Source organism: Crotalus tigris, unplaced genomic scaffold (assembly GCF_016545835.1).
Source record: "Crotalus tigris isolate CLP2741 ecotype Arizona unplaced genomic scaffold, ASM1654583v1 scf7180000017545.3456711, whole genome shotgun sequence".
NCBI classification, from domain to species: Eukaryota; Metazoa; Chordata; class Lepidosauria; order Squamata; family Viperidae; genus Crotalus; species Crotalus tigris.
The window spans coordinates 1,279,048-1,306,298 of record NW_024096464.1 but is presented as its reverse complement, the minus strand read 5'-3'; the positions used below and the strand labels follow the sequence as shown (position 1 = coordinate 1,306,298).

General features: G+C 36.9%; 2 protein-coding genes across 2 annotated transcripts; both read left to right on the top strand.

Moving 5' to 3' along the window:
• The first annotated feature begins 78 nt into the window (after nucleotides 1–78).
• LOC120302447 (acyl-coenzyme A thioesterase 1-like) lies at nucleotides 79–4,678 on the top strand. The gene is made up of 3 exons (XM_039330925.1): nucleotides 79–682; nucleotides 1,076–1,278; nucleotides 2,584–4,678. Exons 1-3 carry the CDS (start codon nucleotides 106–108, stop codon nucleotides 3,178–3,180), a joined length of 1,377 nt encoding a protein of 458 aa, XP_039186859.1. The 5' UTR covers nucleotides 79–105; the 3' UTR covers nucleotides 3,181–4,678.
• Nucleotides 4,679–5,982: 1,304 nt separating this feature from the next.
• DNAL1 (dynein axonemal light chain 1) lies at nucleotides 5,983–26,826 on the top strand. The gene is made up of 9 exons (XM_039331181.1): nucleotides 5,983–6,063; nucleotides 7,533–7,619; nucleotides 10,466–10,504; nucleotides 12,425–12,534; nucleotides 13,582–13,637; nucleotides 15,164–15,219; nucleotides 16,557–16,683; nucleotides 18,230–18,376; nucleotides 21,370–26,826. Exons 2-9 carry the CDS (start codon nucleotides 7,617–7,619, stop codon nucleotides 21,414–21,416), a joined length of 585 nt encoding a protein of 194 aa, XP_039187115.1. The 5' UTR covers nucleotides 5,983–6,063; nucleotides 7,533–7,616; the 3' UTR covers nucleotides 21,417–26,826.
• Nucleotides 26,827–27,251: the final 425 nt, after the last annotated feature.

The following is a 27,251-nucleotide window of genomic DNA, read 5'->3' as shown; positions in this document are numbered from 1 at the left end:
TCTCGCGTCTTAACCCGGAGTATCTGACTGAAGAGAAGGGTACCAGGCTTTTTGCTTCTAGTTCCGACGCTCAGCGAATAGTGCAAGAAGTTCCGGCAGCCCATCATGTGGCAAAGAGTCATGGGCAAAGCGTGGGGCTTCCGCCTGGTATTCTTGCGTGGGCCTGGTCACCCTTTGAAGAGGATCATTCCGAAAAGCTACGGCCGAAGAGGACTGGTAACGTTGTCAGTCACTCCCGCTGTAGGCTTGGCAGATCGGCCCGCGAAAATGACGATCGAAGGGCTGGCGCCTTTGCAGGGAGTGACGCTCCGGACGCTAGTAGCGAACGGGCAGGGCAGCCTCTTCGACGCCTGCGCACATTACCAAGCGGACCAGCAGGGAGGAATAGACCTGTCCAAAGATGTTTCTAGGGGAGGGGACTATGTCGGACTTGAGCCCATGGGGCTGTTTTGGAGCCTCTCCCCCGCTACCATAGAGAAGCCTTACCAAAGGCTGGAGCCCGAGGACGTGGAGAGTCCCGTGAAAGTGCAGATCACGGTACATCAGGAATATAGTCAGCCTGGGGCCATCCCCGGACAGGTGCTTGCTCAAACGATCGTGGAAAGGTGGTTCACTCTTCCTGGCGTGAGAAGGATTAGGTTGAAGGAAGGTGCGATCAGAGGCAGCTTGTTCCTTCCGCCAGGTGAGTAGAGAACCTTCTTATGGTGATTCAGGCTCTCCTAAATTAGGCATTTCCTCCAGGCTTGACAACTGATTCTGGGCTTTTGCAGTCTCAGTCGAGGCAATCAAATGGGAATAAGCAGTGGGATATTTGTGGCAAGATGCAATATTATATACACACACGGTTGATGGGCAAAGCTCAGGTGCCTTGGACAAATTCCAAGCAGAAATAATAATCTTTCCATAACACTAGGGATTAAGCATGTGCTGAACTCTCTAACCCATGGCAGTCATACCAAAAATACTTTTAAAATGAGCTTGTTAAAGGGATTTCAATATTAAAAAAAAGCAATTTAAAAAATCCTGCTAATAATGTCCAGGCCCAACAAAATTGATCAATATCTACTCCTACTAGGGAACGGTCCATTTCCAGGTGTGATAGACATGTTTGGTGATGAAGGTGGGTTAATCGAATTCCGATCCAGCCTTCTGGCAACCCATGGCTTTGCAGCTCTTTCCTTGCCATATTTTAATTTTGAGGATCTCCCAAAAGTCATGGATGATTTCCATCTTGAATATTTTGAAGAGGCAGCCAGGTTTTTGTTGCGCCATCCGAAGGTGAGTGATGTGAACAAAACTTCTCTGTCTATAATAATTTTGCACCAAGACATCATAAACATTTTTTTTCAATGGATTCTGGATAAAAAAATTATGAGGAAACTATAGGGAAAACCTACGCAAATATCAATCTCTTGTTTTGCCAGGAAATATACAGCACTGTTAGGTGTTATGATCAAGCTCCCACATAGTGATAACAAAGTGATTAGTGCTTGTATAAAGGTAAAGGTTTCCCATCCAGTCATGTCCGACTCTAGGAGGTGCTCATCTCCATTTGTTAGCGGAGGGATCCAGTGTTGTCCGAAGCCATTTCTGTGGTCATGTGATTACATGCTGAGGCACACGGAATGCTGTTACCTTCTTGCCAAACTGATACCTATTTATCTACTTACATTTGCTTGCTTTCAAATTGCTAGGTGGGCAGGACAGTGCTTGTATAGCCAGGTATTTTTTATGTGCCTAAAAAGAATGAGTGGGAAAACTTTACAGGAAGTGGAAAAAGTCAGAGGCCATAAAATTACCAAGAGAGAATTTTGGATGTAAACTTATTTAGGTTTATAAGAAACCTGGTTTCTAAAATCTACTGTAATAATATTTTGTGCATCAAAGTATGCATAATTGTGATACTAAACAAATAGGTATGCCATTCCAAAATAGGATTTCATGTACTGATTTGGTTCTCAGTGATCGTGTTTTCCATGACAGAAGTTATTCATTTAAAATATATTTTTTAAAAAAATATAAAGTCTTTGTAAAATCTGGATTGTTTCCAAGAAAACTATGGAAACATACCTAATAACCACAGCATATTATACAGATTTAATCACACACAAAGATATCCATTTTCTGAACAAAGTACAGTTGTTTTCCCCTACCCCACCCCTAACACAGGAATAGGGTAGAGGAGAACAACTCTACTTTCCTTATACTTTTGCTCATAAATTTTCATTCAGAATATTTTGAAGAGAATTTGTGTAGGTTAGCCTTAACAATAATTTAATATATAGGAATTTATCAAAGCAGTATGTAATACAAAATAGAAAAGCAACTTTTGAGGGAGCAGATATATTTTTTTAATTTTTATTTTGAAAAAGAGATACATTATACGGTCCTATTATAAATATACTAAGCTTTTACTCATTGAGGTTTCTTTATTACTTAGTATTTTTAACAAATTAGTCTGAGATGTTCAGTGGCATTTAGCATAATTTATAGAATAAATATCTTTTTGAAAACAGTTAATAAAACATTGTATTCTTTTTAATTCTGTTCCATAATTTAACCCATGCTGTTTCATTCATGAAGGTTAAAAAACCAGGAATTGGTGTTATTGGAACTGGGAAAGGAGGAGAACTGGCTTTGTCAATGGTGACTTTCCTTCCAGAAGTGGTGGCTGCTGTCTGCATTTCTGGCTGCAGCTCCATCACTGCCACTGCCCTTCATTATGGAAAACAGACCCTGCCTGGACTTTGCTTTAATATGAGCAGGATCAAAATTTTGGACAATGGAATATTTGATATTTACGAAGCTTTGGATGACCCAAGGAATCCAGCCAATTCACAGTCCCGGATTCCCATTGAAAAGGCAGAAGGCCATTTCCTTTTTGTGGTTGGAGAGGATGATCACAATTGGAAGAGCTCCTTGTATGCTGAAATAGCTACTACATGCCTACACCAGCATAAGAAGGCCAATTTTAAACTCTTGAGTTACCCTGGAACAGGCCATCGAATTAATCCATCTTTTTTTCCTGTTTGCCTGGTAGCTTTAGACCGTGTTCTAGGGGTGCCTATTCTGAGCGGTGGAGAGAACAAAGCTCATGCTTATGCCCAGGAACATTCTTGGGGGAAGATTCTTGAGTTCCTGAATTTGCACTTGAGATCAGACGAGCAGACAGATGGTTGAATACTGAAACAAATTGAGAAAAAAAGTTTCAAAGAAAACAAAGAAATAGTCAGGGACTGAACAAGAAGGATGGGCAATGATAACATATAAAATATATGCTTTGGGTTATATTATGAACAGTATAGATAACAAAATTAAGGTTAGTACAGATGGAATGGCCAAAAGTATATTTTTAGAAATATAATCTAGAGTACTGGAATGAAGAATGGCTTTGTTTATAGTGTTACAAATACCAGTTAACTCCTAAAGCACTGCAACAAATTATACATTGCCAGCTGCGCCAAGTACAACTTCTGCCATTTTGAAATCACATATCCAAAATATAACTATTTTCTGCCTTCTGGAAATTTTATGTTTTGTAATATAACTTCAGCACACATAGCAAATACTGTATTATTACTTGAATAGAGAACACTTAAATGAGAATTGGGTATTATGATTTACAATGATACATAAAGTCACCTCCAAAGTGCATTAGCCAATTTAATATGAAAGATGGCAACTTTTCTTTAGCTGCTACTCAAATTATACTGGCTTTTATAACACAGATACCTGTTTTTATAACACTCCAAGATATATTATAGCTTATGTGTGAATCTAGCCAAAATCAATCTTGCCAAAACTGCCAAAATCTTTAGTTGGAATCAGATTTTTTAAAACAATGAAATAATAGAAAGCATTGTACAGTTTCAAATTTTACTAAGACTAGAATTTGCAATTTTAACTAAAATGTACTTCCAAAATATAAGAACCATCCCATTAAAATGTTTAGAGCATGTCAGTTTTTATAGTGTGTTCACTATAGGATGCTCTATCACAAATCACTATAGTGACAAAAACTATATTGTAACTTCTGTGCATATTATTGACATTTATAATGGTTTTAAGACTAAATTGTCAAACATTTAATGTTTAGTATACAGTATTACTAAAGCTATATTCCTTAAACTACATTTTATTGCAATTTATCAAACACTATATATTAGTAAACTTCTCTTGTTTGTGTGTAACCGTTACCAGAACAAAACTGTATATTGTAGGGCAACAATATTTGAACAAACATTTTGAACCTCAAGTGAGCTAACTTACAGAATGCATCCAAAATCCAGAACCTATGACTCCCGTGGAAATGAAATTTGACAAATTCTGCAAAATATGACTTACTGCAAAATACCATAAATCATTTCAAGGGACCAATTCCTTATGTTTGTGCTATACAGTTCAACATGAGCTACCTTCAAGGCAGATACATCTCTGAATTTCTCCCTGAATTTTTCAGATTTTTTTCGGGTAAAGGCAGTACATTAGAAACTGTCATTGTTGAAGGTACTGAGGAATCTGATAAGAAAATATCACTGAAACAATAACCTGATGGTTCACAGCTTGCCTAGTACTTTGTAAAATTACACCTAAGTTCAATAACTTAGTGCATAAACATACTTACTTTTCTACTGGGAAAAAATACATCTTCTAAAATTAAACCAGCAATTCTTCCAAAGTTGAAAGGGGTATTATAATAACAGTGTCATCAGGAACAAATTATATGTAACAACATGTATTATCCCCAACTCATATTAAAGCTCAGAAAACAAAACCATTCACACCGTAGTTACTAATGGCAAAGACATTGTAAATTCAAACAAGTAGATACAATATTTTATCCCAGTTCAGGGCTCTGGAATTTGAACAAAATTGTGATGTACTGAAATCCAGTAGTATTTGTTCAGCTTGAAAGCTACCTTGGTCAACTATGTGGCACACAGCATATTAAAACAATGAAATAGCTAGAAGAAAGTATTATAAGTATTTCTTACTGTATCGGGAAACAGCAAGAACAAAAAAAAAATCCCAGTATCAACAGGATGACAGGTCACTGTATCTAGGCCCACCTGAAAGAACTATTGTTTAAGAGCCTTCAGTGTTATTTAACATAATTGTAACTGTTGGTTCTCCACTTTATCATGTGTGTACATAACATGGTGTATCTGATACTGATAAGTGCACCTGGTTAATTGAAAAGTGGTTCAGAAATGATTTTTCATAAATGTTAGGGTGCCAACACAGTTCTGTTTTTCCTTGCAGCTGGAAGAGCCCAATACAATTTCTGCTCTGGAATTTATTTTTAGCCAGGAAATGTTTGGTTGGTTGTTGAAAAAAACGATCCTTGCTTCTACATTTGGGGAAATGTGCAACAACTTCAGATCACTAAAAAGCACTGGATTTCACTCCTCTGTAAACAGATGTTGCTCTGACCACTCTGACGAAAATGGAAATCCAATATGAAAACAGGTAAAATTATTCAGTGAACCAAGGAGGTCATATTTGGAGTATAAAAATCCGGATGATCGTGGCATCAAAGAACTCCAATCATGGCATGTCTCCGAACGACAATTTTTGTCCTTTCTTCCCTTGATAAGGACAAGTCACGAGAAGGTCCTCTACCCGCGAAGGACAGCCACATTCTGCTATCGCTTATTTATTCCACCCATTCACGCATGCACACAAATACGATCATACAATACGTCTCAATTTTCGAAAAGAGCTAAACTGAACTGCTACGGTCAGCGTGGTTCAACGCCTCAAATCCCGCTTGTATAGGACGCACTGCGCCCCAATCTTCCCCTGCTGAAGAACAAAACCATGGAAATCAACGCTCGTTTAGCAATATGATCTTTCCCCCCCCTCCCGGCCCCTAGGGGGAGACTCCTGAGTGAAAAGCCCCCCTGTTTTCAGAGGGAATCTCTATGATCCGGTTGTTGATTTTGCTTTTGCTCACGTGTCTGTCGCCTTTTTTTTCCCCAGCTTTCAGGTGAGCATGCGCGTGGATTTCGCTTGCCATAGCAACCAGGGCTGGAGACGGTAGCAACTGGAATCTTAACAATGGTGAGTTCCTTCGAGGGCTACCGGGGGAAGAAGAAGAAGAGAGGCCCGGGTGAAGAAGAGGCGGAGGGAGGGGTGCTCCTTTGGGAAGGGGCCGTGGGGGGGGGCGTTAATTGGCCGGCTGGCTGGTAGTCGTAGTAAGGCAACAGTATAAATAGCGGCGATGGCTGGTGGAGAGAAGGGAGCAACAACAGCAACGGGGAATGTTCTGGCAAGAGAGAGGGAGCTTTGGAGGAAAGACAGGGTCGCTGGAGCAACAGGTTTCGGACATTGCTGGAGAGAGGAGATCCCTTGGGGGAATGAGAGGCCAAAGAGGCCTGTGGGAAACCGACTTGTGGAGTGGGAAGGTACTGGATCCACGGGAGATTGTGAGAGCTTTTACAAGTTTTAGGGAAGAAGTTCCAACAGTGGGTGCAGCCTCTCTCACACAAGGGTACAGTAGAGGAGCAAATGACCGCCACCAGTCATGTGAGTTGAAGTCTCAACATCTCCCTTCATCCCTGCAATCTTCCCTTTTCATCTACTACAGCATGTAATGATTTAGTCTGGAGAATTGTGTGAGGGATTACAAAGAGAGGCGGTGGTGGTGTGTTAGAGACGCCTAAGTATACATTGGGGCATAATGCTTGATTAGATAGTAGCCACTTCCTCTGATCTCCCTCAAAGAGCAAAAAATAGAAAACTGAGAGAACTGAAAAGTGTGAACAAAGAGGGGAACTGAACCTTTAAAAAGGTTTACAGTTTTCAGTTCTCACAGTTCTTTATTTTACTTTCCATCACTTTCCATCAGCAGTGGGTTCTTTTATTATTTTATTATTTTTTTATTACTAATTTCACTTTTTTTAGTGAAATTAGTTAAAAAAAAGGCTAGGCACCTCAAGAGTTGTGCATTGTTCCATCAACAACAACAAATTCCCCTTAGAACCCACTGTTGATGGAAAGTGGAAGAAGATTTGCTGATTGCTACCTGCCACTTCAGCCTCCTGCACCACTTCCTCCACTATTCAAGAGGGTCTGATGACTCTAAGAATTCTAGAACAAAAACCCAAATAAGTTTACTTTTATGGAATCCCAGCTAGTATGTCACAATAAGTGTAATAGGACAGTAATAAGCAAAAGGCACATTTGGTTTACTCGCAGACATCTGCAGCAAGGATTTTGACCTATTGCTTGTTAAGCAAAAATTTTCTCCTACTAATACAACTATAAAGAAGGAATTTTGAGCATTAGGAATAAATTGTTATGTGGAAGGGCTTTGGATTTCATTTCTGTGTGAAAAAATTCTGGGCTCAGAATTCTTTAATTGAAAATGTTTATCTTTTGCACAAAGCTATAGGTAATTAATTTCTGAGTTCTGATTGAAAAGAGATTCAAGAATGTTAAAAAGCGACAATTTTTTTTTTATTTTTGCCTTTACTTCGGAGGTCTTCGTGATGGTTGAAATCTAATATAATCTTAATTTTTTCCCATAGGCAGGGTGCTCATTTGAAGAGTGATCTGCATAATTAATGCAAATTGTAAGGGTTGTCTGAATATCGGAAATCACCTTCAGTAGAATGGTAAATAAATGCTTTAAAACCATGACAGAGAATTTACATTAAAGAGTTTGAAATTTTCCAAACCATACTTAATATGTATCTACATGGTAAATTTAAATACTGTTTTTCTGGCTTATGATTAGTATTTATTCAATATTTCATACATAGATTGACCAGATATTCTTTCTTTTCATATATACATTACTATTTCTGTTTCTTCTTAAGAGGGAATAACATAGGTTTTGATTGCGACAGTATAATACCTAAAGCTACATGTAAAACTAGACCAAGCTAGAGAAGCCTTTTCATCTTGCACTTTAAAAATCTCAGTAAGCTCTTTTAAGGCTACAGATTATCTATTATAAATGAGTGACACTTCATAGAATGAAGTTATTTCATTAGCTGTTAAGAATTTGCAGTCTAGCCTGAGTAGAGAAAAGCATCTTAACTGGATGTAAAGTTGCTAAAATATTTTGTGTTACAAATCATTTAATATTCTGTCCTCAATTTCTTTTACTTTTTGCATAGCTACTTATAAACTTTTCACAAAGGAAGTATATATTGTGCTACCATAGCTTCTATGCAGAATTATGCAATGTTTTTTTCTTTCACAGAAGTTTTCTTTAGGGAGAATAGAAAAATAGCAACATTTAAATGTAAAGAGCGAAGGTTTGCATCTCATGTACATAATGTTATCCTTTCAGTGAATAAAAGCATCAAGGATAAAGTCACTATAATTCCTAGGTAGTTTTATTCATGCTTTACTGAAAATATGTCATTTTTATTCCTTAATATCTGTGAACCATATAGCCTTATCCTGGTACTTGTCTTTATAGTGTTTTTGAAATTGAATCACAATTTTCCATATAAAAATATAGCACTGTTAGATGAACCCTATAAAATAAACAGTGTTTCAGCTAATTTTGGATGGTTTAAATGTAAGAAACAGCATTGCTACAATTTTAATTTTGTATAGATTATTCTGAACATGAAGTTGGACTGACCTTTTCTGTCAGTAGGGTTGTTACATGTTAATATGTATTTCTTGTCAAAAAATAACATTAGAGATAAAAATCCTGGAGGAAGAATTTCAGATAAAGAATCATGAAGTATAGAAAGAAACTAAATTACTAAACTGTTGCTCTAATAGGTCCTCTGATACCATCCAACGAAAAATCAGAAAACACATTGAATCACATAATTCATATCTTTCATTATTTCTTACAGAACTGCTCAAGGAGCAAGAAACTCAGGGAGTTTGAACTCATAATACAGAAAGACAGATATGGCTTAATAGATGCAGCAAAATTGTGGAATGTACCCATAGTGGCCACCATACTTAAGGTTATAGAGACCTGGAATATTAACGGAAGGGGAATGGAGATTATCACAGAATGAGAAATTAAATCCCATGAAGAGAGATTAAAGGAGCTGGGTTCCTATAACCTTGAAAAAAAAAGAGTGAGGGAGAATATAATAAAATTTCAAATATCTCAATTACCAAAGTACCCAATTACCAAAGCAGTAATCAGCTCCCTCTTCTTGATTATGTTCAAACAGAAATTAGGCAGCCTTTGTTGTATATTTAGATTCCTGAGCTGAGATATCATACTTAATGGGCTCTTTGAATGTTATGATTATTTTTTTGTGTCATGGATGTTCTGCCAGCACCCACTAGCTTATAGTTTACTGCAGCTGCTTTTCTTTTATCACATGGAGCCCCAGCAGTGCCCTTTTTGATTGTAGTCCATGGTGCTGTCTATTATAGCAGAAGTTCACAGGCAGAATTTTTGCTGCCAAGAAGAGGGAGAGAGAGAGAAAGAGAGAGAGAGAAATTTAAGGAGCAACTGCTGAGTTTGTTAAGTGACTAACATTAGCCTTTGACAGATTTTATTTTAATAGATGCATCCATACAAACAATAAAAAATAAGTGATGTGAGGCTGAGTGAAATTGGTAATAACAGTAGAATCAATAAGTATGCCACTATAAATAATACCCATAGCAAATACTTGTTCAGTTCTTCCCAGGCTCTACCCACTTTTCCTCAGGCCCTGCTCTTTTCTGTACATGCCGGCTCTTGAACTGTTTGAAAAGAGCAATGATGGCTCAAAAAGGTCCCATATTCATTAGATGGTGTAAGGTTGGAGACTAAAGTAGAAAATTATCTGCCAGCTCTAATTTCTCTAGCTCACATAAGCTAAAATGAACAGGTTCTTCTTCTTTTAAAAATTTTCCATTGATTCCATTGTATAGACCAGTGGTTCTCAACCTTTCTAATGCCGCAACCCCATAATACAGTTCCCCATGTTGTAATGACCCCCAACCACTTATACATCCCGGGTGCCAGGGGCGTGGCCAAAGAAAAGGGGAAAAAAATGGTGGACAGCCTTGTTTGGCGACCCCCATGAAATGGTCGTTCGACCCCAAATGGGGTCCCGACCCACAGGTTGAGAACCACTGGTATAGATGAAGTTCATAGGACTTTTAACCTAGGGCCAGAATAAAATAGTAAATACTCATTAAACGGATCCCCTCCTTGATCAAGACTTAATTTAATTAATGTCAGTGTGGTACACTGGTGAAAGCATTGGACTTGGACTGAAGAGACCAATGTTCAGATCCACCCTCTGCCACAGAGCTCATTGGCTGACTGAGCCAGTCGTTCTCAGCCCAACTTAGTTCAATCATAGAACTGTTTTGTGGGGGGAAAATGGACTAGAGTGCTTTGTATGACTTCATGAGCTCCTGAAGGAAAAGCAGGGTATAAATCTTAGCAGGCAAAGAAACAAATGATAAAGCCAGACAATTAGCGGGTTATATAAATCTATTACATTTTATTTATATGTTGTTGGGGTTTTTTTGTTAGGCAAAAGCAACAACTATCAAGGAAGCTCTAGCTAAATGGGTAAGTAGAAAATATATTGTGTGTTCTTAATTAGATGGATTTTCTTTATCAAGAAAAGTGATTTTCATTGTGCTTTTTTTTTAGTTCATGCAAAACAATTGTTTTCAAGGAACCCAGAAAAGCTATGTAATCAAACTTTTTAGCTTATTTAGTAGTTGAACTGCAAATGTACTTCTGTACATTTAATATTGATATAACACTGACTATAAGCTGAAAAATGCCTCTTATAGACATTCCATAATCATTGTATGAGGAACATATATTAAAAGCCATTTCAAGAACTCATAAAAAATCAAGCTTTGTTAATACATAATAAAGGGAACAAATGTAGTGGATAAACAGCTAATGGTAGAAATGTTTGGGAAAGCTTTATTAACAAAGTGGGAAGAGAAGCAGTAAAGTGCTTTGATTATTGGGCTGCATATCTCAGAATAAGTTACAGAGAACCTTAGTGAAATTGAAGTTGTATAGAGTAATAAAGAAAAGTAGAAATATTGGGAACGGTAAGTACATGGATTTAGTTAATTGCTCAGAGATAGAATGCTGAAAAATGGGGATTAGAAATGCGTGATTGGTACAAGTAAGAGCATGGAGAAAACAGGAAATGTATTTTGTATCCAGCTAAGAACAAAACAACCCCCCCCCCCCGAATCTATTGGAATATTCCATGTTGGTGGCATATGAGCAAATGAAAACTCAAAACTGATTGTTGTATATTGTGTTCAGAACAAAACTTTAATATTTCAATGTTCTGGTCAGGTCAGGTGCTACAGCATTCCAAAGCTTAAAAGACAATTGGTGATTTCTTCCCTATTTATCTGTGTTTTACAATGGTGTGGACAATAATTCCCTGGCTCTTCAAGCTCATGTTTGGAGACTACCCTACTAGCTTACCTTTGGACCCCGTATGCTCACTGGACCCATTACTCCACTGGTTCCTTTAGGTCACCTCCATAACCACCTTCTTCCTTTTTATCCTCAACCCTAAGAGAAAATGGATTAAGGGGGTACAAATTCAGTCCACTTTTACTTCAGCATGCGTGAGGGAAGAGCTTTATCCCTATATTCAGCTGTGAATTCAGCTTTTAATAGGTAATAGCACACAATACCATAGGGAGAGCTATCATACCATTAATAGCCAATTTCTTCCCTGGCCCTTGAATAGTGATTTGGCCCTCCCTCTAACTATCATCCTCCCTCCAAAAGCTCTTGTCCTTTTCTCATAGTTGTTTAGGAGAGTCATTTTTATACGGGAGATTGAATGGATGAAATGGAGGCAAGTAGAGGAGAGGTCTTAAAGATTTAAAAAAGAAAAAGTCTTTAAAATTTGTGATTGCATCTAAGAAGCAGCATAGCAGTGGTATCACTATCTCTATGCAGATAATTTTTGATGGGAAGAATCAAACACATATAGAGAAATTCTCTTTTGTGACAGGCAAAGAAAAGTGTTTTTTTTTAAAACCTGAAAGGGGTAGATCTGAAAAGGGGGTGAGGAGATTCCTTTCTCTCCTTATGTTACTTTGAAACTGATGCCAAAACTCAAAAGGAGCACATTTGAACTGAAAGGGGATGGGGTTGTGTAGAGGCTGTCTCAGAGACAGACATGTGCTAACCAGCTTCAGTAGTAGCAGTGCTAGTATTGAGTTCACTCTAGTTGCAAGTCTTAATCATCCTCCCTTAAATCTTTTACTAACAGCAGTTTAATTCTGACCTGAAATACTCTACAGTTACCATTCCACACCAAAGTTCACTCCAGCCTAGGGGTAAAAAAAAAAAAACCCCTAACAATCACACTCAGTGATTGAGAAGGTGATAGCATATCTGTTTAAAAGGAGTTCATTTCTTTTTCTCTGAGTAGATTAGAATGATTATTCTCTAAATTTTGAGGAAGCTGTTGTTTATTATTCTTTTTTACTTTAGGAAGAAAAAACTGGTCAGAAGCCATCAGAGGCCAAGGAAGTGAAACTCTATGCTCAGATTCCCCCTATAGAAAAGATGGATGCTTCTCTTTCCACTCTTGTTAACTGCGAGTAGGTCCTGAATATTAAAATAAATGTATCATGGGTTTGTGCTTTCAGCAGTACAGGTAGTTCTCATTTAGTGACAATTGGGGCTGGCAACTCCATCACTAAGCAACTCTATTGTTAAGTGAAAGAGTCACTAAGTGAGAAAACACATGACTGGGGCTGTACTTTCCTGTTCCAGCTCACTGGACAATGCTCTATATTCAGCTTGAAACTGACAGGACTAAATAGTTTTACGCCTTCAGTTTTGCTTGCCTCTTAACCATTCCTTTGCCTTTTGGAATGCTAGCTCCAACTGGAATAATTAACAAGAACGGAATTAATGTTTGTATTTACATTCATTGGAGAGGAAGGGATTACAAGAGAGTAAGCAAACACACAAAATACACATTGAAAGCAATTTTATTACTTTGTTAAATTTATTTGCCGCTTATCTCATGGAGTTCCTCGAGGCAGCAAATAAATTTAATGCACAGATGTTGGCAACTGCAAATGCAGTATGCAGAACAGCCCAGAGAATTCCTCGTTGTGGCTGTTCTTACTCTCTTGGAATCCTTTCCTCTCCAGTTTCTTCATTCTTCAAGAGGGGAGGAACTAGTCTGGTACAGGAGAGATTGCCTACATAAATAGTTGTCCCCCCCCCCCACTATCTCTCAGAGTGGAGAGATTTCCACAGGTATGTTTTGGCACATGGTCACCATCATTCCCCCGCACATCGCCCCTCCAATTTCTCAATTTCAACATTAAACATTTTTTTGAACATTACTCTTTTGAACAACATTATCATGTTCAGTTGGCTTAATTGATATAATGCCACATCATGATTTGAATTAATCATATTAAAACCTGAGCTCTGTTTTCTGCTTTGAAATGTAGAAGTTTTGAGCTATTTGCCTTTTAGTCTGTATTGAGCAGTTAACTTTCAGTAATAGTGTCATAGTGCCTCTTCAGTTCCTATCTTCCCCCAATAATAGTTGTCACAAAGCGCTTACAAATCTTCAATCATTACTGAATTACAATTAATATAACCTCCTCTTTTTTCTTTGTTTCAAGAAAATTGTCTTTATCTACAAACTGCATTGAAAAAATTGCCAACTTAAATGGGCTAAGTAAGTAATAATGAACATATTGCATTTTAACTATTTCTCCTTTCTCAAACTTTGGTAAACCACGATTCTAGAAATGGAGTTTATATATGTCACACTTGCTTATGCTACCTTATCAATTTTGTTCCTCATTCTATTTATAGAAAATAACTTATTGTATGTATCTTATACTACAAAGATAGAGAGGTCTCCTTTTTTAGTACACTATGTAAGCAGAGACCTTAAATATTCAGTTGGATAGAAAGTTGGGATATAAATTGGATAAATAAATTAAAAAATATTGTTCCTATAATTCTTAATGAAAGATTTTTCTCCTGCTTTGGATTGATTTAGGCTGATAGTAATAACTATTCTTATTAATCTGTCTTACTGTGCAGCCAAATAGAGTTAATTTGAAAATCAAGCTTTATTTGAAAACAATATAAGCAGTACAATATTATCTTGTTTGATTTATTTGACTACTGATTGAATGATAGCCTTTTGCACTGATAACCTTTTGCATCATTTGAAATAGGCTTGTGACATTGTTGAAAAAAAAACTTGGGGTGTTTTTCAAGATATTCATTATAACTTTTTCTACTTAAAATGAATTGATTGTTTTTTAAAAAATATTTACTTCAATTGTTTTAACCTCTTAGGAAGCTTGTCATCTGTCGCCTCTAGCCATGTCATGAATCCACAAATGCACAATTCAGTATGTTAATGAGGAAGTTGATTATTTTGGCTTATTACATGACTTGAGCTTATGGCTCTCTGTATAATAATATGTTCAGAGCATGAGAAAGATTCAGGAAATGATTCGGAAAACTCCACTGTCTGTTAATTCCTCCATTATTTGCGAAAAGAACAGCCAGCTCTCTGGTTCACAGTGAAGCCATTAACAAGGAAGTGAAAAAGACTCTCTCTTAATGAAATATAAGATAATTGGGCTCTGACGTTTAGGTACTATAATGCAATTGCTGAAATTTCTGTAACCTTACCTCTTAACCCTTTTAGTAAATATTGTTAAAGTAGCCTGAAAATCTTGCTTTTGATTGAATCAGTTACCAAAAATCTAAAGTACAGTTAAAGCAACCACAAGACATTTCTAAGTAGCACCTGTCCAGTGGTGAATATCTATTTTTATTCTCTTTTTTCTATTCAAATACTTTTTTTCTTTAACAGTTAGGTGTAGTGAATATGACACCAGGCTAGAAACTGAGAATGCAAATTCTAGTCCCACCTAAGACACAAAGGCATCTGGGTGACTTGGGCCAGTTATTTTCTCTCAGCCCTAGGAAAGAAATAGTGGCAAACCACATCCAAAAATCTTGCCAAGAGAACTGCAGGGATAGGAGTCAGCGGGAATCAACACACACATTTTTTTGGACCAACTGGACTGATTTGCATTATTCTTAAGTATCATGCACTGGGTATTTGTTTGTTTGTTTGTTTGTTTAATGTATATGCTGCCCAATTTTCAAAGCTTCTGGATGGTTATAGTATTTCTTAACTAATAATGTAGAAAAACAAGTTTGTTTCTATTACAGAAAACTTGCGGATATTGTCATTGGGAAGGAACAACATAAAAAATCTGAATGGGCTGGTATGTAATCTTGATGAGATAGTTGCTTCTCATAATAACAGTAAGAGCATCAGTGCAGGTAGTGGATATTAGTTTGTTGGGACAAATATTGAATAAAATCAACAATACTGTGTAAGTTAAAAAGATCTTGAAGAACCACAGATTCATGAAGAATTATAAGATATCTACCTCATGTCAAGAGGATATATGAGGTCCACAAATAGTTTTTCACAGCTAGTCACAGTCATCAACAACATCTCACTAAGTAGCCGTACAGTTCAATTCACTTAGTGGAGCTGCTCAAGAAGGGTTTCAAAATATACCTTAAGATTAGTGGTGGGATTCAGCCGGTTTGCACCACTTCAGCAGAACCAGTAGCTAATTTTTTGTTGTCCAGGCCCAGAATGGACTTCTGGAAGCAGAGAACCGGTTGTTCACATATTTGAATCCCACCGCTGCTTAAGATCCAGTTATGACTGGCAGCTAATGCAGATAACACAATCATTTGATCAACTAGTTCCATTTAACATTGCTGCCATATGGGAAATTTCATTCTTTATTTCTTGCATTGCAATAATTCAATTACACATTGCCAGAAAGCAGTCGCAGCAACAATCTATCAAGGCAAGTCACAGTTAGTATATCTGCTAAATTGTTAAATGGTGCATGATAAATATGTATGTCTGCACCAAAATAATGAAATCAACAGCACTTACACTATGAACCTGATTTTTGGGGAAGTTCAACTTCTCTGAAGCACCGTTAATTATCTGGATTGTTTATTATTCTTGTCCAATCTATCACTGCTGAATTCTAATTCAGAATACCTTCTGTCTCATAAAAATTAAGTTATTTCTTGCAACAAATTAATGTCTTAGCAGATCAGAACTCTCAAATATATCAGTCTAGACCAGTGTTTCTCAACCTTGACAATTTTAAGGCATGTGGACTTCAACTCCCAGAATTCCACAGCCAGCAATGCTGGCTGTGGAATTCTGGGAGTTGAAGTCCACATGCCTTAAAATTGTCAAGGTTGAGAAACACTGGTCTAGAACAGGCTAAAATCCCAAGGAAGTTGCCTGACATGACTCTTGCCTGGTTGGTGTAATCTAGAAGGCTTTGGAATCTGTGGATTCCTCTTATGATCCTCTCCCCAACTTGGATATATATAGAACGAAGTTTTTCTTTCAACGCTATAATTTTTTTTAAATTTAAATTTACCTCAATTTATGCACTGGTAGGGAAGTAAAGAGTCATACAATTTTTATTTTTATTTTTTATTTTATTTTTTTGCTTTTCTAATTTAAAAGCTTCTGATAGTAATAGAACATTTTCCTCAGAACATTATTGTCTTTCAGGAAGCAGTTGGGGATACATTAGAGGAACTGTGGATCTCATACAACTGTGTTGAGAAGTTGAAAGGTCTCCATGTGATGAAGAAGCTGAAGATTCTCTACATGTCCAATAATCTGGTGAAAGATTGGGGTAAGACAATGTCATCAGGTCTGCTTTGAAACATATTGATCATTTTACTTCCTTGGTGCTTTTAGCTGCTACACTAAACTGCCTCATTATGTGCTGCAGTTATCTTATCATGTGAACTTGACTATTGACTATTGTACACTGCCCAGCGTCATTTCTCATGAGATGGACATTTGATTAATAAATTTGATATACATTTGATTAATAAATTACTTAATAAATAAACTTCAGAATAAAAAGATTAAATTGTATCAGCAGCACAATGTGTTCCATACACATACCTGTTAACGTTAAGTGCAGCTATGGACTTCCATTTGTTGCTAAGTGAAAGTTGTGTTTTCTATAATCTTCCAAGCCAGCTCCACGTATGCAATTTCACCTGGTAATTATTACAACAGAAATATACCAGATTATCTACATTAGCTGGACTACTTTTGGAATACCATATTCTAGATCAGTGGTTTTCAACCTTTTTAATGCCGTGACCCCCAACCGGTTGTAAGTCAAGGACTACTCAATTGGTCGTAAGTTGAAGACTACTCAACTGGTGCAGCACCGTTTGCAGAATGGGACTTTTGGTGGGCTCAGCAGGACAGAGACAGCCTGGACAATTCCTATTGGGTTTTGAAAGCCAATAGAATAAAAGGGAGTAGCACAGCTAAGGAAAAGGGGAAAAAAAATGGCAGACTGCATTGTTTGGCGACCCCCATGAAATGGTTGTTCGACCCCAAATGGGGTCCCGACCCACAGGTTGAGAACCACTGTTCTAGATAATGAGACATATTTGTGCTATAAATGCAGCTGATCTAGCAACCTCTGATCAATTACCTTGGGCTTGCAATTCTGATGAGGTGGACAAACATCTTCATGGGCACATAGTAACTTTTAGGATGGTATGGTGCTTTGAATTTCAAGAGTACTGCTTGCATTCCCATGCGTGCTCTGAAACATTTTTGTGGGTGTGTTGTAGAGTGACCGTGGATGTGCAACTGGTATCTGTCAACAGCACCAAACCCCAAACATGACTTTTCCAGCTGTAGAGAGTAGCCAGGTAATCTTGAGGAAAGACACATCTGCTGCTTTAAGGAATTGTTAACAGGTGATCTGTGAGGAGCCACACAGAGAAGCAGAACATTGTTTATTAGCACTTTTGCTACCTCATTGATGAACACACATCTTAATTATATAAAAAAAATAATTTCTGTGTTTGATTGAATGGCACAGCTGTTTGAGAACCAGAACTAAAAACCCGAAAAGTTCAAACCAGAGGTAGTGAAATATTGCACATTAAATGAATTGTCCACATTCGCAGTACGTGAATTATTGTCTTAACATCTCCCTGCCTTTCTGACATGGGCATTTGGTAGAAGCCATGTTAAGCCACACATGATATTATCAGGCAGATAAAATAAGCTCTGTTAATTCCAGTGATGATGTGATGACTTTATCTCCATGCAGGCACCCATGCCTTTTGGTTTTGAAGTTGGAAATTTTTTCCCTCTTCATAGTAACTTTTTTTCTTTCTGATTATATCCCTAAATGGATGCAGCAGAGTTTGTGAGGTTGGCAGAGTTACCGTTACTGGAGGACCTGGTGTTTGTGGGCAATCCACTAGAAGAGAAATACTCTGCTGATTCGCAGAGCGCCTGGGTTGAGGAGGCAACCAAGCGAGTGCCCAAACTGAAGAAACTCGATGGTGAGAATTGAGGAAGAATAGCATAGCATTAATAACGGAGCCAAACATTCATATGAAAAGTTAAGCTTGGGAAAGTCCAGTTCAGTTGTGATTGTTCATTCTGAGTATTTTGAAAGTTAAATTATGATAAACATTTTTACTGGACCTTTTGCTTTCAAACCAAATTGTTCAGCAAAGACCTATAGTAGAGATAAACCAAAATCTGTAGATTTTTATTCCTATCAAATATTTGTTTTTAAAATAAAATATTGTAATTTAATAAATTGTTGCAATTAAAAACATTACAAAAAGCTGCTAAAACCACATATGTTGCAAGAGAGAGGAGATAAGTTAAGCAAGTTGGAAATAAAGACTACCTCCCATTAGATTCTGATGTTAAAACTCTGATTTTATCTTAATAATAATAATAGAAGATCTGCAAGAAATATCATTTGCCTGTAAGCAAAAACTGGTGGGATCATAAAATAGAGAAAGTCATAGAAAATGATAAAATTAAACTGCTCTGGGACTTCAGAATTCAAACTGACAAGCACCTGCAACATAACACCCCAGACTTAACAATTGTCGATAAGAAAGACAAAAAAGTCTGGATAGTGGACGTGGCAGTGCCTGGAGACAGCAGAATAGAAGAGAAAGAACTGGAGAAGATAACAAAATACAAAGACTACAAATAGAAATAGAAAGACTGTGGCAAAAGCAAGCAAGGGTAGTACCAATAGTAATAGGGGCCTTGGGTGCAATCCCAAAACAACTGGAGCATCACTTGAACACCATTGGCATTGACAAATTCGCCATTAGTCAATTACAAAAGGCAGCCTTACTAGGAACTGCTTCTATCCTGCGACGATATTTGCAATACCATCAAACATCCACATCTGCCTATCCCAGGTCCTTGGTAAGGACTCAATAGGGAGACAAAATGCCAAATCCAGTATGAACATCTGGCTTACTGTGCGATGATCAATAATAATAATAATATAATAATAATGATGATGATGATGTTGGAAGATACCTTGGAGGTTATCTAGTCCAACCCCCTGCTCAGGCAGGAAACCCTATATCATTGCAGACAAATGGCTGTCCAGTCTCTTCTTAAAAACTTCCAGTGTTGGAGCATTCACAGCTTCTGGAGGCAGGTTGTTCCACTGATTAATTGTTCTAACTGTCAGGATGTTTCTCCTTAGTTCTAAGTTGCTTCTCACTTTGATCAGTTTCCATCCATTGCGTCTCGTCCTGACTTCAGGCGCTTTGGAGAATAGCTTGACTCCCTCTTCTTTGTGGCAACCCCTGAGATATTCAAACACTGCTATCATGTCCTCCCTCATCCTTCTCTTCATTAAATTAGACATACCCAATTCCAGCAACCGTTCCTCATATGTTTTAGTCTCCAGTCCTCTAATCATCTTTGTTGCTCTTCTTTGTACTCTTTCTAGAGTTTCAACATCTTTTTTTACATTGTGGTGACCAGAACTAGATGCAGTATTCCAAGTGTGGCCTTAGCAAGGCATTGTAAAGTGGTATTAACACTTCACGGGATCTTGATTCTATCCCTCTGTTAATGCAGCCTAGCATTGTGTGGGCTTTTTTGGCAGCTGCAGCACACTGCTAGCTCATATTTAAGTGATTGTCCACTAGGACTCCGAGATCCCTCTCACAGTTACTACTATTGAGCAAGGTACCCCCTATACTATACCTGTTCATTTGGTTTTTCTTGCGTAAATGTAGAACTTTACTTTTTTCACCACTGAATTTCATTTTGTTAGATAGTGCCCAGTGTTCAAGTCTGTCCAGGTCCTTTTGTATCTTAATATACTTAATTACTCCTGTCTTCTGGAATATTGGCTATTCCTGCCAGCTTGGTGTCGTCTGCAAATTTGATGATTTCCCCATTATCCCCTCATCATTGATGAAGATGTTGAAGAGCACTGGGCCCAGAACAGAGCCCTGGGGCACCCCACTACACATTTCCCTCCATGTAGATGCAGTTCCATTGAGGATCACAAGCTGAGTATGTCTGGTCAGCCAGCTACAAATCCATCTGGTGGTGATGCTGTCTAATCCACATTTTTCTATCTTATCGAGTAATAAGTTGTGGTCTACTTTATCAAAAGCCTTACTGAAGTCCAAGTAAATTATATCCACAGCATTCCTCTGATCCACTAATTGTGTCACCTGGTCAAAGAATGCAATAAGATTTGTCTGGCATGATCTGTTTTTGACAAACCCATGTTGGCTTTTGGTAATGACTTTGTTTGCCTGTAGGTGTTCGCTGATTCATTGCTTGATTATCTGTTCCAGAATCTTCTCAGGTATTGAGGTCAGGCTGATAGGTCTGTAGTTTCCTGGATCTATTTTTTTTTTCCTTTTTTGAAGATGGGAACTACATCAGCTCTTTTCCAGTCCTCTGGTAGTTCCCCAGTGCTCCAGGGTCTTTGAAAAATATAATTCAGTGGTTCTGAAATCACATCTGCCAGTTCCTTGAGAACTTTGGGGTGTAATCCATCTGGTCCTGGCGATTTGAACTCGTCTAGGCTGGACAGGTGCTCACTTACCATTTTCTTGCCTATCTTAAATTGTGCTGATATAAATAACATCATGGGAGAATTGGTGGATGCATTAGTAAATTCACTGAAGAAGTGAGTTGGGCAGTCATTTGTTTTACTATTTTTATGCTAATTTTTGATTTAGTTTTTCAGTAATAGTTTTAAGAAAAACAGAGTCTAGCTAAGAATTCCTTTAAATTCTTGTTAATAAACTTTACCAAAGTGATAGATTCTTATGAGTCTTCACACACACACACACACACACACACACACACACACACACACACACACAGAGAGAGAGAGAGAGAGAGAGAGAGAGCACAAAGTTGAAAAACCTGGAAGTGATAGGGAAAGGAAATGGAAGAAAAGGCAATACTTATTGTTGTTATTTATTTATTTATTTATTTATTTATTTATTTATTTATTTATTTATTTATTTATTTTTTTTAGGTATCCCGGTTATAAAACAGGAAGAAGGTGAAGAAGGAGAAAACTAGCACCTTTTCTTTCACATTAAATTATTGATGTATCTCCAGCACTGTATAGGATGTGATGCTTTTGTATAAATATGTCTTTAAAGAAAAATGTAGGTAACTTTTTAACTGATTCATCTCCATGTTCTTCTCACTCAAAGAATTATTACTTTTTTATTATGAATGTTTACTTTTTATTTAATACCTGGAGGTTTTTTTGCAAGTGTATGATTTTTTTTTTAAAGAGCAGATTTCTACAAAGCATGTGTTAAATGGTTTTCTCTAATCATTTGAAAAATGACAGAGGGGTTCTATATAGTATGGCTTTTTAAAAATATTTTTCTTTTAAAGAAAGGATTCAAATAGCGATATGCTCTAACATTTATCAAGTGTCTCATGTTTTTTTCTCCTGGGTTAATATGCAATATTAGATGGAAAAAATGAAGGCAGTTTCTTTGTTGTAGGTGAAGTATTTCTCTCCTCCTTTGGTTTAATATGCTGGCTGAATTTTCCTTTACATACTTTGTTTTAAGGAAGATGAAACTCTTAAGCAAAGGTTTGTGCTGATTATATGTTACAGAATGGCTGAAGTCCTTTATTATTTTGGAATCTGAGTAATCTGAGAAAAGAAAACAGCTGTCAAAAGAAATTGAGATATAGCAGGTTGTTCAAAACTAAGATTCCATTTTAGTAATTGATAAATGACAGCTGAAGAAACAACAGGAAAGAAAGAAGAGGAAAGCAGTAAAGCTGTAGGATATATAGTGTAAGTGTTCCAATGCAGTTTATTTTTTGATAAAGAAGACTATAAGTTGTCTTTGTCAAAGCCTTTTCCCTCCCTAGAATTTTTACTGATATGACTGGACATTTTAGTCATTCCTAAAGATGGAAAAGAGAGAAATAAAGTAAGATGTTACTATTTTGTTGAAAGTAAAATTTAATTTTATACGGCTTGCAGCAGTTTTTCTCTGCTCTGTTTTTTTCTACTTAAAAGTATTGGCTCTGACAATCCATTTCTCAGTTAATAGATGACAGGCTGTTATGGGAATAAACACTATGGAACACAGTGAGGCTCATTTCTGTTTTACACAAACGCTGAGCCTGTGCCCAGGAATATTTATTCTTTAGCCTTTGGATTTATGTCTCAAATCTATGTATTTATTAGGCTTCAGACAGTTATTATTCTGAAAGAATGTTGCAGTTCATTTTTTTTTTTTTTAAGAGGAGAGTTCCTTACTATTATAGGCTTGGTTACGTCAAAGAGCAATCCTCCAAGCTATTTCACAAAGTCTCACTAGAGTTTTATTGGAAATGTTCTTGCACATCCACATATTGGATTTTTAATTCGTTTTTTACTTTCATCCTATTCATATTTAACTTTAATTGTTTGTGAACCAATCCATGTAGATGCACCATTTTTAACAAAGATATTTATATGTTAGGTTTAGTGCTTTGCATTGTTTTTCTACTATATTCTCATTTGTATCTTTACTGTTGTCTTCACATTAGGCCAGGTGTAGGTAATCTTGTGTTGTCCAGAAGTCCAGCTTAATACTGGGGAAGAGGTTGCAAAATGAATGGAATACTTCACATAAATGAGCAGGGCTATGTTCAGGGTTACAGAGCAGAATACTAGATTTGAAAGGCAGCTATAAACTGAATAAACAGATGTTTTAGGGCTTACGCTACTGTACAGGTGTCATATTTTCTTGTTTCAATAAATGGGAAATGATGCTATCAGTTTTCAGCAATCATGACAAGCTTTAGGAAACTTTAGGGCCATAAAAAGAGGCCAGACTGCATGGCATGATGTCCTTAGATTATAGGTTGCTGGGTTCTGCTTTAGGCAATAAGTCTGCTTGGATGCAGTGGAAGTTACTTCTGAGTAAACATGTATAGGATTGCAGCTGAGGAAGTTTGTGAACAGATAAATGATTATAGTTCTTGATGTAGAACTTTTTAACCGTTTAAAGTAAGGCACTGTGTGTCCCAGACCAGTGATAGTCATTTATTTACATCCTCTACTTTGCCTCTTAGCAATTGATTTTTCTCTCGGTACCTGTGAGGCAGGAGAAACTGGTGAACTAAGAGTTGTCATATCTGGGGTACAAAAATTGGGCCTGTGAACATTGGGGCAGTTGCTGGATGACAATAAACAGTCAGGATATTGTGTCTCTCTTTCCTTTCACCTACTGGTCATCCAGATTTTTGTAGCCCGGATAACCTTTAACTGGGCAAAACAGTGCCATAAAGCAAAACCTTTTGACTCAAAGTGCTTCAGATGAGCTAACTTAACCAAATTCATCCAAAATCTGGGACCCATAACTCTTGTGGAATGGATATTTAAATTTTGTAACACAAACAATTTCCTAAAGCACCTTATGACATAATGCAAAAGCCATAAAACATTTCTGGTGCTGATGTTCAACTGTGCTATACAGTTCAACATAGGCTATTTTCAAGGCAGAAACATCTCTGAATGTATCCTAGCTTTTCCAGTGAAGGCAGTGCATTAGAAGCTCTGTCATTGCTGAAGACATTGAGAAATTTGGTAAGGAAATTTCTCTGAAAGGATAACAGCCACAGGTCACGGGTTGCCTATGGATTGGATATTGTGTGGGTTTAAGAGGCTTGTTCTCTGCAAAGACTTGCTCTTGAGGCAGTTAGCTTGCTTGGAATTAAGATAAAGGCAGGGTTCTTGCTAATGAAGTGTCAAATGTCCAGTCACTTCCAAGGGATCTGGGATACAGGCAGCAATAAATGCCAAATTGGTTCTTTTAATCCCATTCTTGGTATCCCTCAAATGGTCAATGCATTTGAAGGGGAAAGTCAGCAAAATGTTTGGACTAGCAATTTTTGTGGAACTTCTGTTGAGTTCAGCATCTTTTTGATGCTGATGGTATAACTAGTGTGATATTAACCATGCAAGTAATGCCATAATCTTAGAAATCTCTATACTTTTTGTCTTGAAAACAGTTTTTTCAGAGAGAGTTCTGCCATTTCACCCAGTTCTTGTTATTTGGGATCCCTCACATATACTGTATAATTGTCTTTGGGAAGTAAGATAAAACACATTTCCTGGGGAGGAAATATCTAAAATGAACAAGACCAGTAACTAGGGGATAATTTATGATTGTTCAGAAACCATGTTTAATTTTCTCTGTTCATGTCATGAGAAACAAAATTGTTATACACTAATAGTTTTTTTTTTATATCAAACCCTTTGTATAATTCTTTTGAATGTGATGGGATACCAAGGTTTAGGAGTGGGTGATAGGAACATAACAACACATCTTTCTTTAGCAAATAGCATCTTAGTAAGAATTAGTGCCTTTCTTAAAATAACTTATTGATGTTATTGGCACTGGTGTTTCTTTCAGGAGATTAGGTGGAAATCCTTTACTATATCCAACATCTTTTTGTTGCTTGGCTTGTAAATATTCTACTTGTGCCCTTTGTGTCAGCTGGATTGCTGACATAATCCCGATGTAATTTACTGTAACATTTAGAGAAAAATAACAATACAAATTTAAACGGAGGAAAAAGGAGGTATTTGAAAATTTAACTGTTCTGTCTCTTGCAGAATGATCATGTATGATCAACAGGCATATTTTTTTAAAAAAACCCAACAGGTTTTTTTAAAATAAAGAATTAAAATATATTTATAATTCAAGTTTATTTTTGGTATGCTTATAGAAAAATGTGATCCTGTAACAAGTGTTGCTTTAGTGATTAGCTCAATTCCCTGTTTTATTTAGCCAGTACTAATTGTAATGTTTGCTTGTATAGAAGTTGGCTTAATTTTATATTTTTAAGAACATTGAATTGCACTGGTGTCTCCAGGCCCATATACAAACTCATAGGTTTGCTGCAGTAGGGAAAAGGAGAAGCAAAGGGAATATTTTTGCATTTTGGATTTAAAAAAAAATTGTAAGGCTGGCAAGAATCTGATGAAATAGATGCATATTCCATTTATATAGATTCAGTGTGCAACAGATTGTACTGGAATGCAGTATAAGATGTAATTCATAAATCAAAAAGCAGTGGTACTTGTGGAAAAGCCTTTTACAGTACCTACCGGTAAATTCCCAAGGAACAGTATAATTAGAAGGCTTTCACCATGATACTATTTACAAGTATAATAAAAGATGATAATACAGCTTCTTTCAAAAGGAAAGTGATGCTTAAGACTTGGAATTTGAAGTGGAATGATTTCTCTTTAAAGCTATGAATTATAATGAAATCTGTTACCAAACCATTTCAGTGCCATTTCTTCCACAACTTAGAATGTGCAAGTTACACAAAGAAGTTACTAGGAGCCTATGTAAAAATAGGGCTAGCGATAGAGAACTTCTGACTGCAATCTTTGCCACACATTTCTTTCCATTTGTTTTTAATCTTCCTGAAGACTTTTCTTGAAGGCTACTTCACATCTTGCAGTAAAAGCTTTTGCTTTTGTAGCATGTTATCTTTATTTCTCTAAATGACAGATAGACGGCTCAGCATGACCTGGAATGTCCTTTTCACATTGCATACAGAAGAGTTTCTTTTTTTAATAGTGAAGCAACATATTCTGTTGTGAAAAGCAGTTGGTAGGATAATGAAATTTTAACAACCAGGTAATGTTAGACAGAAGATGAAATAGACATGAGGCGAATATTGGGTTGATGTGGCATTACAGTAAAAATGTTCCAAATAATGTACTTCTGATCTTGTTGAAATGGATTAGTTTGTAGTGCAAAACACAAATCCAAATGCTAAAATAAGGAGTGGGTTTTTTTTTTAAAAAATGCACTTTAAAATTATGCACTGGACGCTGATAGGAAGTAATGTAAATGGTTGTGTTGCGATATGTGGGTTATGCAGAGAAAGCTTCTTGGCAGAGCAACAAATAAAAAGGACTTCCTTCTAGTTGCTCTGAGGAGCTGTTATGGTTTGCCACCACCCTGGAAATTATTTAGCCTAATATATGGATTATGGGTGAAATAAATATCCATGTAAAAGACATGTAAGCAGTGTTGAATCCCACTCTCCACACTGGAAGTAGGGTGGCTTATGTTAATCTTATTTAATGGCATACTAATACATTTAATGCATACTGATAAATTGAGAGGTGTCAACATGCATTTCAGTCTCTGGCTGCAATCAGACACTGTACATTATTTATGCAAAGATGTCAAAGGACATTTAAAGCTGGCAGCTCTCATTTGTGGATCTCTAGTTTAAGTAGAAATTTAGGCTTCTAAAACAAACTCCAAGTTGGAGAGCAATTTTCAAGCAATTACTGTAGCATGATAACTCCTTTTAAAAAGTAGAGTACAATTTTGTAGCACGATGATATTGTCTGACATTATTATGAAGTTATTTAGATCTGTTTTAAGTCATTTTGTGAAACTTGCTCAAAAGTAGAAATAAATATTTTATACAAAGGACATTGCTGTCATAGGTAAATTATTCAATTACAACCCTGAAGTCAAAGTGGCAGTAAAAGAGATCTGGTCTAAGGTATGGGTGTCAAACTCGATTGTGTCATGTGACATATTGTGACTTTTTTGTGGAGCTGGGGTGAAGGTGGCCTGTGCATCACACATCTAGCCCATGGGCTGTCAGTTTGACACCCCTGGTCTAAGGGGACCCTTAAAGCATGGATGGATTGATACAGTGAGGGAAAAAATTATTTGATCCCCTGCTGATTTTGTACATTTGCCCACTGACAAAGAAATGATCAATCTATAATTTTAATGGTAGGGTTATTTTAACAGTGAGAGACAGAATAACAATAAAATCCAGAAAAACGCATTTCAAAAGTTATAAATTGATTTGCATTTTAATGAGTGAAATAAGTATTTGATCCCCTAA